General features: G+C 41.3%; 1 protein-coding gene across 1 annotated transcript in view; it reads left to right on the plus strand.

Annotated features, from left to right (window-relative positions):
• The first annotated feature begins 236 nt into the window (after positions 1–236).
• The window catches only part of Fam177a1 (family with sequence similarity 177 member A1), a 28,635-nt gene continuing 16,329 nt past the window's right edge, over positions 237–12,542 (plus strand). The window contains exons 1-2 of the mRNA XM_087197114.1: positions 237–485; positions 5,936–6,109. Of these exons, the coding sequence (XP_087053240.1) occupies positions 390–485; positions 5,936–6,109 (270 nt within the window). The 5' untranslated portion in view covers positions 237–389. The remainder of the gene's footprint in view (positions 486–5,935; positions 6,110–12,542) is intronic.

Here is a 12,542-nt window from a genome sequence, read left to right on the forward strand (position 1 = left end):
ACCTAAAATGTACCAATAAACTTATGGTGGAAAAAAAAATACGAGGTGCAAGTTACGGCAGGTGCTGGGGGGACCGGGATCTCCGCGACAGGCTCGGCCAGAAGCTGCGGCACAGAAGGCCCGCCCTGTCTGCCCCAGGGCGACCCGCAACTGACTCCCAGTCTCCGGGTGGCTGTGCCCAAAGTGCCCATCAGCCGGCCCCGCCCCCAGCCGGCCCCGCCCCCCGCAGGCCGCCCGGCCGGGTGACGGGATGGGGCGGGGCGGTGCCGCCCGTGAGTCCCTCTTCCCGTGCGGCCGCTCCGTCAGCCACTGGGCGGGTAGGCGGAGGATGGAATTGGGCTAATCGGCCATTTCCCTGTCTGACCAGCAGCCTGGTGGCCGGAACGACGATGGAGCGGGAGCCGGCGGGCTGTGCGGAAGGAGCGGACGCCGTGTTGGCGTCAGGTGGTGCGGCAACCGCGGCGTTCGGGGACTCGGCGCCGCAGGTAGGTGGCGGGCGGGGCGGGCGCGGCGGGCGCTGTCTCCCGCGCGGTGCCCCACACAGGCCGGGGCTCGCGGCCTCCGGGCCCTGCCGGGCGCCTTCAGTCGTCCCCAGCGCTCCAACGCCACAGACCAAGGGGCGGCCTCGCGTTCAGGGGAGAGGGACGCGTCCCGGAGAGGCTAAAGCCAGGTGACCGCGCTCCCAGCACTGCTCAGCGTCTGGCTCAGGCGCCTGCCTGGGCATCTGCCCTGTGGTGGTTAACAGGAAATACAAGCTAAGTCTTTACCTGCGTTGATTCACTGAATCATCATAACTGTGTGAGGTGACCCCCATTTCAACAGCCAGGTAACCAAGGCTCAGGGCTGCGCGGCCGAGCACAAATATGTGAGCCACACGGTAAACTACAAAAGTTTTCCTGTAGCGACCTTAATAAAGCAAACACAGCAGGGTGTGGCCCCGCACGCCTGTTGTCCCAGCCTCCGAGAGACGGGAGGCTGAAGCAAGAGGATCGAGGATCGCCCAGCCTAGGCAATTTAGTGAGACCATTTAAAGTAAAAAAGGTGTGTGTGTGGGGGGCAGTGGTGTCCGGAGCTGTAGCTCGGTGTGTAGGCCCTGGGTTCAGTCCCTAGTACCACCACCACACAAAAAAGATGATACTAAATATACTAATTTTAGTATTATTTAACCCATTTTATAAAAACCCATTTCAGCATATAGTTAATGTGAAAGTTTTTTTAACAATTACAATCATTACATTTAATGATTTTAATGATTATTTAATTTTACATTCAATTTTCAGTACTGTTTGAAATCCCAAGTGGTGTACTTTACATTGAAGAGCACCTTTCAGTGCTGGTGGTGGTGCATGCTTCGATCCCACCACTCAGGAAGCTGAGGCAGGAAGATAGCGAGTTTGAGGCCAGCTTGGGCTACATTGTGAGTTCAAGGACAATCTGAAGTATAGTGAGATCTTGTCTTCAGAACAACAAAATGTACAACTCAATTGTGACTGGACACATTGCAAGTGTACATTAGCCCCTCGTGGCTAATGGTTGCTATATCAGGGCGGGTTTAGAGATTTAAGGTAAGGTTTGGAGATTTGTTTTGTAGTCTAAAATAGTAGTTAACCTTGGTATTTTACCAAGTGAAACCAATGAAGAATTTGCTTTAATTAGAATTGGCTCAGGACTATACACACAATTTGGCTTTTAAAAATTCTGGGTTGCTAATGTGTAGAAATTTTCCCTTCCGTGAGAAAAAAGCTTTTTTGGTGGTTTCATTTTTGAGACTAAATACAGTTCCTGTATGTTAGTGAGATATTACTCCCAACTACAAGTTCCTAAAGAATAATGCTGAATGCCAGTACCTTACAAATAAAAGGTGTAATTTACATTAACAAAAACTTTTCCACATACTGAAATTCTGTGAAATTTCTTGTTCTTTCCTCCTATGTGTGGAGGAGGAGGGTAACATGCAAAGAGTTCAGGGGACAGTACTCACTGATTACTTTTTTTTTTTTGGTACCGGGGATCGAACACTGGTCCTGCCTTCGAGGCAGGCCACAGAACCACTGAGCTAAATCTCCGGCTACTCACCGATTACTTTTTTCCTTTGTTGTACTGGGTATTGAACTCAGAGTCTCAAGCATGCTAGGCGAGTGCTCTACCACTGAGCTTCATGCCCAGTCATGATAATTTAGACCTGTTGTCAACAGGTACACTTGAACCAAACCTCCTTTTGGTTCACAGTGCTTGTGTGTTTTTCCATTTGATTTTTCCCTTTGTCACTAGAATAGTTTCAGCTTTTACTTCAGCTTTTACTCTCTAATAGCAAAGTAAACACACCTATACTGATCTACCAAGCTACATGTTGTTTTAATGAAAGGCTCTGTTTTGGTTTTAGTGCTGTTGTTTTCATATTCTTGGTTAAAAAAGTACTATACTACTTAGCTATGTGTGCACCTGGCTCAGACTTTTGGTTTTTAATTTTTTCTTTTTTGACATACTGGGCCTTCACACTGAATTACACTCCTAGCCTCCCATAGTGCTGGGATTTGGACATGTCCTGTTTGCTTTCTTACTCATATTCTGGAAGCAGGAACATCTGTAAGAACTCCAGGTTTAGGTTGGAGTTTTGAGCACAGTAAGAGGAAAAGGTCAGTGAGGTGGAGATTTGGGTGGAGGGAAAGGCTGTCATTCTAGACTCCTTCCCAAGTTCATCAGAACACACCCCATGTGAGGAAGGATTTTGAGATGTGTGATTGGATCTGTGCTTAGAATTGGGTCTCTAACCAGGCCATCCAGGCCTGTTGTGACATTCTATCCAGCAGGCTCTCTGAATAGACTTTTACCAGAATCTCAGCCGCAGTATCATCAAAGGAGTTAAATTTCAGGACTACTCATTTAGCACCTTTGTTAGAAGAAGTGGTGTTACTCTTACTGTTTGCCAGGAACTGATGGGTAAAGAATATAGCAGTGCTCAACCCCCGGGTTGCTAACAACCTAGTTGGGGAAGTTGACACAATAAATTGCAAGTGTAGGATATGTCTCAAAGACGTAATAAAAATGACAATTAAAAAATGTTCACTGTTTACATGTTTGCTGTTTACAAAAGTGAAACACTGGGAAAATTCAGAGTAAATAATTTTTATATATAATTGTTGGGAAGTTTGAAGGAAATTATTTTCTAGTTCATTCTACATGGCAATGCCCCCCTTCACTGGCCCCTACCCACTAAATTCAAGTTGGAATCACATGTCATAGATTGTGTTTCACAGACTTTTTTACTTGCCAGTCTGGTTTCTTTTTTAGGAGGTGGGGTGGGGGGTACCGGGGATCGAACTCAGGTACTTGCGCTTTCAAGGCAAGCGGTAGAACCACTGAGCTAAATCCCTGACTCAACCAGTCTGGTTTCTTAAGGCAAGGGTTGACAAACCACAGGCAGGAGCCAGAACCAGCTGGCCATCTGATTCTGTGAAGTTTTATTGAACACCAGCCACTCCCACTCATGATGTAGTGTGCATGTAAGTGGTTCTGTGTCCATTGTTGCCTTCCTAGAGTTCTGTTGTGACCATTCTGGTCTGCAAAGCCTAACATACTTACCATCTGACCTTTATGGAAAGTTTGCTGACTGTTTAAAATGATAAAACTAAAGATTTACTGTATCAAAAGCTAATACATTTATTTAGTTAGGTTTTTTTTCAGACAGAGTCTTGCTGTGTAGTTCAAGCTGATCTTGAACTCACTATGTAGCCCAGAGTGGCCTCAAACTCATATCCTCCTGCTTCAGCCTCCCAAGCCCTGAGATTACAGGTGTGCCCCTCCATGCCCAGATAATACTAAATTTTTAAAAATAAAAGCTTTAAAGTCTCTTGAATAAAAATCTTCATATGAACTATGATGACTAGAATAAATCGAATTCCTTTTAAAAAAGTATATAGATAGAATGTTACTGAAAATTTTGTTTATACTTATCTGATTTTGGTATTAGAATAAAAAATATGAATCGTGTTTCAGCCTTTCCCTTTTATAGTTTTTTAAAAGTCTTTTGGAAAGAATTTAGCCAAGAGTCAAGGTTAATAGAGATTTTTTTATACTAGTCTTTCTCACCCAGCCAGAATGTTTTGATTTATTAAAGATGTCTAAGGAAAATACTCAAGCCATTGAGAGACATCTTTTCTCATTTGCCTGTGTCTTTAAAAAAAAGGAAATATTAGCCATGAAAGATTGTTAAATGGGCTTCCGCTCTTCTAAGGTGCAATGGGATGGGTGGGGCATGACATGGTGATGTCCTGTGAAAGCTCTGAGCTCTGGTCCCTGGCTAGGGCTGTTGCATTGGCATAGATTCATCCAGTTACTAGGATGCCTGCAGATCTGACCTGGCTTCTCTGGGGTCTAAAAGGCCAAGTCATGGTGTAAAAAGAATTGATACCAGGATGCTATAAAACATGAGTTTGGGTAGGAATGGCTCTAGGTGCCTGGGGATTTTGGGGGTGGGTAGTATGGAAAGAGGCCTGGGTGAACCACTTGCTTTCCATTTTGATCACGGATACTGTAAATGGGCTGGTCCTTACATGTTGAGGGCTGGGATTTGTTGGACTCCTCTGAATAGGCTAATGACAATTGTGAAAGTTTTTTCAGATTAATCCATAAATAGCCTGTGTTACCAAAATTTTCATGGTCTGTAGGTTATTGCACAGCACTTATAGTTGCTGCCAGTGATATCTAGGTATGTCACAGAAAAATATGTAAAAAAAAAAATCCTGGCTAATGACTGAACTTACCTTTGGGAAGGACAGATAAGAACCCTGTTTCCTAAGGATTAGTGGAGAGCAGTACATAAAAATAAAGTTGCTTATACTTAACATAACTGAACAGTTCTAGTCTACTATGTTTATCAGTAAATCCATCTCTGCAACACCAGTTCAAAGAACTTTTGTAGTGGCTGAACAATTGTTTGCTCACAATCCTAAGAATCATAGAAGACAAAAATTTTGAACCCTGGGTTATTGTAGAGAATCCCACCAATATGGACCTTAATTATGGTAGTTCTATAGTCCTGTATCGTTTTACTTTGGTTTAGTTTTCAAATTGTACCAATAGTACATGAACATATTCTCATCATAAACTAATAACAGCACCAAATAACAAAATGCAAAAAAGAAAAAAAAAGGCCGTCTGACTACTCACTTGCCTGTACCTTCTCCTCCATCTTAGTTCCTGTCTGTGGAGGTAGCCAGTGTTGCTAGATTTTCTTTCACAATTATGTGTACTGTGCCTTTTTGAAATCTACTAAGATGCTTTCTTAGGCTTGTAAACGTGAGATAAGATTACAAGAGCTTGCCGGGGATTTAGCTCAGTGGTGCTGCCACCTACCTCTCAAGCGCAAGGTCCCAAGTTAGATCCCCAGTACCCTCCAAAAGATTACAAGAGCTCTTCACCATCTCCCACAGTGTACATTTAATTTCAGTTTGGAGCATAGCTGTATGTGTAAGATGAAATTTCCTTAGGAGTAAAATTTGGATATAATTAGACTTCCATAGACTATTGTTCAAGTAGTTTTAAAATTTGTAAATCTTTTTACTATCAAAAAAGTCTTAAGGGCTGGGGATGTAGCTCAGTGGTGCCACGCCTGCCCTTCAAGCTCAAGGTCCTGAGTTCAGTCCCTAGTAAGGTGTGTGTGTGGGGGGTTGTACACGACACTATATAGCTTTGACTAAGATATCTGGAGGTTCAGGCATAGGACATTTGTGGATATGCTTTTTTTTTTTTTTTTAACCAGGGATCAAACTCAGGACCTTGCACTTGGGAGGCAGGTGGCAGAGTGCTTTTTTTTTTTTTTTTTTAAATTGTCTAAGAACTGTATTATATTTCCTTAGTTCTTAAAATAATCAAACGTGTGTGATGAAAGAAAATCTCATTTGACACTCTTTTTCTTAATTTATTATTGATACAGGTGAGTAATGAAAGAGACTTTGAAAATGTAGAACTAGGAGTCATAGGAAAAAAGAAGAAAGTCCCAAGGAGGGTCATCCACTTTGTTAGTGGCGAAACAATGGAAGAATACAGCACAGATGAAGATGAGGTTGAGGGCCTAGAAAAGAAAGATGTTTTGCCTACTATTGATCCGGTAAGTTTGATAGTGGTGATCATTTCCTCAGTGGATTTTGTTTTGATTCATTTGTTGTGCCTTAAACATTGAATGGAAGAAGCTTTTTAAAAAAATGGAATCAAAGTCTTTATAAATAGGGAAGGGTGGAGGGGATGAAGGGAGGGCAAGGGAAGGGGAAAAAAATAAGAACCAAGATACTCATGTAATGGTACAAGATCCCAATGATGAATGTAACTATTTTATACCTAAAATGTACCAGTAAACTTAATGGGAAAAAAAGAAGCTTTTAGAAGATGAACTATATTCTGGTTATAAAATTATATACTATTTTGGTAGAAAATAGTATTTTTATACACTATAAGTGGAAATATTCTCAACATTCCAGTTGACTGGAACAGTTTGTTTTGTTTTGTTTTTTTAAGTTAGAGTTGTCAGTGTTGATAGATTTTATATAAGATTTGTCCATTTTTTTTGAGACAGCCTCATTGTTGCCCAGTGTATTAGTTTCTTTCTGTCACTGGGGCAAGAACATCTACAAATTAAAGGAGGAGCTCATGGTTTTAGATGGTTCAGTCCATGGTTGGCTGGCTCTAAGGCTGCAGCCTCGTGGTGAAAGGGCATGGCCGAGAAGAGCTGCTCAAACCATAGCAGCCAAGAAGCAGAAAGCAAAGTTAGAAGCTAGGAATAAGAAAACACCCTTCCAGGTCATGCCCCCAGTGACTCATACCCTCCAATCAGGCCCCACTTCCTCATAGCAAATGTAGCTATGAACTTGTCAATGGATTAATCCACTGGTGAGTGTGGTGACCTCCATGGTCCAATCATCTTTTTTTTTTTTTTTTTTTTTTTGTACTAGGGTTTGAACTCAGGACCTCATGCTTGCCAGGCAGGTGCTGTGCTGCTGAGCTACATCCCCAGCCCCAACGGGCCTCCAGTCATCTTTAAAATGCCCCACCTCTGAGCACATAAGACTTTTGGGGGGCATTGCCAATATAAAACATAACATTCTGCCCCTGGCCCCCACAAGGCTTATGTCTATCTCATGGAAAAATGCATTTAGTCTGTCTCTTTAAGTATTAGCATTTCTGAAAAGTTCAAGTCTTAAATATCCTGTAGGAGTCAAGGTAAACTGAGCTGTGAGCTTCTATAAAAATCAGAAAGAAAGTTAAATACTTCTAACATACAGTGCTGTAGGGAAAACATTTCCATTTCAAAGGGAAGGAATAGGGGGATAGAAAGGAATTAGACCACAGCAAGACCAAAGACCATATGGGCAAACATTAAATCCTATAGCTCCTTGCCCAGCACCTTGGGCAAGTTGTAGTAAGATATGAGCTCCAAAGGATTTGGGCAACCCCAGCCCTATGATCTTGCTGGTTGCAGTCCACGTGACCTCTCTCTCACTCCTTGTAGTTTTCCTTTACCTTTCGGGCATCTCCCAACTTCCTAGAGTCTCCATTGTATGTTTGGCTTTACTTTCACAGCTTTAAGCATTGGCCTCAGGAGCATTGCCAGACCTCCTAGGCCTTTCTTTTGAAATTGAGATGGAAGCCTCCCTGACCCACAGCTCTTGTGTTTTGTATGTCTGAAAAAGCAGCACACATGGATGATGCCAAGGTCTGCTGCCAGATGGAGCAGTAGCTGACCCCTTTGGATCATGGTTACAGTAGCTTCTGAGTGACTGGATGGCTGACTCTGGGATACACTTTCCTTGGCAGCCCTGAATGAGCAGAGTATCCTGGGGCTATTTTCTGTATTTTTTTTTGGTACCGGGTGTTGAACTTGAACTTGGGACCTTGCACTTGCAGGGCAGGCGCTGGAACCACTGAGCTAAATTCCCCAGCCCATGGGGCTATTTTCTTAGTCTTTTAAAGGAGTTGGCTCTCTATACCCTTGAGCTTGAGAAGGTTGTAGTCCAGCCAATTCCTGAGATGCCCTCAAGGCATCTTTTTAATTGTTTTAGTGTAGTGCACTTGCCTCTTTTTTTTGTGTATAGTCTAGGCTGGTCTTGGACTCACTATGTAATCCAGGCTTGAACTCACAGCAGTCCTCCTGCCTCAGCCTCCTGAGTACTGGTATTGCAGGCATGCACCACCTGGCAGTACTTGGCTTCTTAACCACTTACCAGTCTAATTATTTAAATATACAATGACCAAAAATTGCAATTTTTTTGGTTAAATTTTATAAGGTAATATAACAGAAAATATGAAAATGACAATTTTATCAAATTTATTCAGTGCAAGAATGGACTTGTTGAAATGACACTGGCCCAAGCAACACTGCCTGAGTGATGCTCAGGGTAAACTGTTAAGTGGTTAAAAACACCTTTAATCTTTTTATTAGCTACACTTTCCTTGAGGCCAACTTTACGTGTGATTCCTTTCTGCCCTGTCTGCAAAATTTTCACATCTTTGAGCTCTGCTTTCCTCTTCTGATTCTCATTGTAGATCAGGTAGCCAGCAATATCCATGCCACAGCCTGAATGTTGCGTGCCTTGAAATTTACTCCACCAGATCAGTTAGTCTGCTGCCTTTCAATTTAGACTACTGACTTTAAATTTAGCACCACACATAATTTTAGGACATGGGTAAAATGTAGACAAGTTATTTGCCAGAATATAACATGTATGAACACTAGAGCCTTGTTCTCATCTGAAAACCTCCTGAGCCTGAACTTTACTGTCTGTATTTTTATTAGCCTTTTGGTTTTCTGAGCTCCAGCTAGAATCTCCCATTAATTCCTGTTTACAGCATTTTAAGGCTTCTCTAGCCAGCATCTCTAAACCTTCCTAGATTCTTTTCCCTAAACCAGTTTCAAAGGCTTTTGAACCACATGGTCAGGTATAGTCATAGCAACTGCCCCACTTTTGCCACCAGTTCTCTTGAGTCAGTCACTTTTCTGTTATTGGGAAAAAATACCTGAAACCTGCAACTTAAAGGAGGGGAGCTTTATTTTGGCTCACAGTTTTAGAGGATTCAATCCAAGGCTTCTTGGCTTCAAGACAAAAACCACAGAGTAGGCATGGCAGAGGAGAGCTGCTCAACAATGACAGCAAGGAAGCAGAAGTGAAGGGAAGTGCCTGGGACAAGAATATACCCTTCCAGATCATTTCCTTAGTGACCCACCTCCTCCAACCAGGTCCCACCACCAATAGCACATTCAGCTATAAATTAGTCAATGTGGGAGTATAGTACTCTTGCTCAAACCCCCTACCCCCCTCAACCCCACCCCCCACCCCTCACATTATTCAATCACCTTCCAAAAGCCCTGCTTCTGACAGCAGACTTTGGGAGAGTGATTTTTAGAGTTAAACCATAATATCCAGCCTGGCCTTAGACTTAGAGTTTTCCTGCCTCAGACTCCTAAGTACCTGGGATTTCCAGTATGTACCTCCACACTAGTCTTCCCAGTGATTTATCATATTAAGTTGAGTACGTGAATTTCAGTCCCTTTGAATTAAGGTGCTATACTGATAGTTTCCACCAAAATTTCAGAATTTCCAGTTCTTTTTTTATGGTGTCATGTCATGGTTTGGTTAGAAGATAGGAGAGTGTGGTTTTGAACTTAGTGTGCTATACCAGTTAAACCTAAGAGTTTCTGAATATGTAAGATGTGACTATAAATTTAAAAGACTTTTTCTGATGCAGAGGTTCACACCTAGGGACACTATACCACTGAGCTACAATCCCAGTGCCTTTTAAAAAATAATTAGTTAGTTAATTTTTTGTGGTTCTGGAGATTGAACCTGAGACTTTCGTGCCTAGCTTTTTTGTTTTAAAACCAGGTTGCCCGGCCAGGACTTGAGCTTATGATCCTTCTGTCTCAGCTTCCCTGAGTGGTAGGATTACAGGCATGTGCCATTGCCTGGCTAATAAAACATTTAACAAAGGAGTGTTGGGCTGGGGATTTAGCTCATTGGTTCTGCCACCTGCCTTGCAAGCGCAAGGTCCCAAGTTCGATCCCAGATACCAAAAAAATAAAAATAAAATACAAATGTTGCATACCATAATGGTCTATTCCTGTAATTCCAGCATCCTGGGAGGCTGAGGTAAGAGGTTTGCAAATTTAAACCAAGCCTCAGCAACTTTAGTGACTTGGCAAGACCTTATCTCAAATAAAAAATAAAGGGTTGGGGATGTAGTTCAGTGAGCAGGCTCTGGGTTCAGTCCCCAGTTCTGCAAAAGAACAAAACAAAACAAAAAATTAAATACATTATGAATAATAAAAAAGAAGTATTGCCTTTCCAAATAGTCATTGAGAATTCAGTTGAACCCATATTTACAATAGGTATTTTCTCCCATGTACTATTTTAGGTGCTGATGATATAGGAGAAGGCCTTATAAGTTTATGTTGTTATTGCTAGTGGAAAGATAGGCAATAAGTAGATTACTAGGCTCTGAAGTGCTATGAATAAAGTAATGCATAGTAACAAGATAATTATTGGGCCAGGGATTTAGCTCAGTGGCACCACGCCAGCCTCATAAGCACAAGGTTGTGAATTTGATCCCTGGTACCCCCCCCCAAAAAAGATAATTATAGAATTATGTTTGATTTTTTAAAATGTTTTAAACTTATTTTTCATCAGATTTGACTCTAAGTTTTGGCTATTAAAAAAATCACTTCTAGCCAGGTATGGTGACACACAGCTGTAATTCCAGCACTCAGGAAGCTGAGGCAGGAGGATCCCAGAGAATTCAAGGCCATCCTGGGCCATATAGTGAGTTCAAGATCAGCATGAATACATAGCAAGACCCTGTTTTAAAAACAAACAAATCACATTTAGGTTGGGTATGGTGGTTCATGCCTTTAATCCCAGTACCAGGGAGGCTAAGGCAGGAAGATTGTTGTAAATTCAAGCCAGCCTGGGCTACATAGTGAGTTCAGGGCCAGACTAAACTATATAAGTGAGATCTTGTCTCAAAAAAATCAAAACAAACGCAAGATTTTCTACTACAGAGAACATTGAAAAGATTATACAATATTCTCTGAAAGTAGTTCCAAATGCATGTAGAAAATTGCAGAGGTTTCATGCAGTGGAAGAATTGTGTGAATGTTTTTTCCTTTTAAATTACTTTGAAAGGATTAGTTCTTATTTGTATAGATTTTTGTGTATGTCTTGTTTTTAAAGTCATTGTCTCAAAAATTGCCTTGTATTTCTATAGAAACTGAGTGAAGGCATTGTTGTAGAGAGTGTATATCCTTGTTACTTTCTTAAAGATTTGTTTATTTGTTTATATAGTGGTATCAGAGGTTCAACCCAGGGCCTTATGCATGCTAGGTGAGCACTGTACCACTGAGCTGTAGTTCTAGCCTTTTTAAAAATTTTATTTTGAGACAGTGTCTTAGTTGCCAGGCTGGCCATCTTCCTGCCATACCACCATGCCCATCTCTAAAGTATTGGTCTTTTTAAAAAAGCTTTTGTTTTTTTGCATATTTACAGATATGCACAACCATTGCCTGTCTATTTTAGTACATTGTTATCACCTCACAAGGGATTCCACATAACATTTAGCTATTATCACCTATCCTGCATGTCTCCCTCTGAGTATCTGGCAACCACTTATCTATCTTTCTATTGATTTCTATATTATGAACATTTTGTATGAATGGACTCAATAATGTGGTCTTTTGTGACTACCTTCTTTCACTTAACATAATGTTTTCTAGGTTCATTGATTTTATAGCATGTGTCAGTACTTCATATGTCAGTACTTTTTATGGTCAAATAATATTCTGTTCATTGTATGGATATACCACATTTCATTTATCCATTTGCCAGTTGATGGAAATTTAGGTTGTTTCCACTTTTTGGCTGATAAGAATCATGCTGCTATGAACATTCAATACAGGTTTTTTATGTGGATATATGTTTTCATTTCTTCTTTTTTCTTTTGCACCAGGCATCAACCTCAGGGACTCATGCTTGCCAGCCAGGCCCGGTACTGTTGAGCTACATTCCTGGCCCTTTTCTTTTCTTTTTTTTTTTTGAGTCAGGGCCTAACTATGTAGCCCAGCCTGGCCTTGAATTCTTGATTCTTCTGCCTTAGCTCCCAAGTGCTGGAATCACAGTTATGTGCCACTGCAATTGGTTGTTTTCATTTCTTTTGTGTTTATAGCTAGGAGTGGAATTGCTGGTTCATATGATAACTTTAAACATGCCAGATTGTTTTCCAAAGTGGCTATACCATTTTACATTCCTGCCGGCAGTGTGTAAGTACTCTTGATTTCTCTACTTCTTCACTTAAGAGTTATTATCTTTTTGATTCTAGCCATCTTATTAGATGTGAAGTGGTATTTCAGTTAATTTCCCTGGCAGTCAGTGATACTAGTTAGCATTATTCATGTTCTTATTGTTTATCTTCCTTAGGGGGAACTGTTTATTCAGATCCTTTAAATAGATTACTTGTATTTTTGCTATTGAATTGTAATAGTTCTTTATGTATTCTGGTCA

This window comes from Heterocephalus glaber, unplaced genomic scaffold, assembly GCF_053883595.1.
Source record: "Heterocephalus glaber isolate CG9 unplaced genomic scaffold, H.glaber_assembly_v1.0 deba00001662, whole genome shotgun sequence".
Classification (NCBI taxonomy): domain Eukaryota; kingdom Metazoa; phylum Chordata; class Mammalia; order Rodentia; family Bathyergidae; genus Heterocephalus; species Heterocephalus glaber.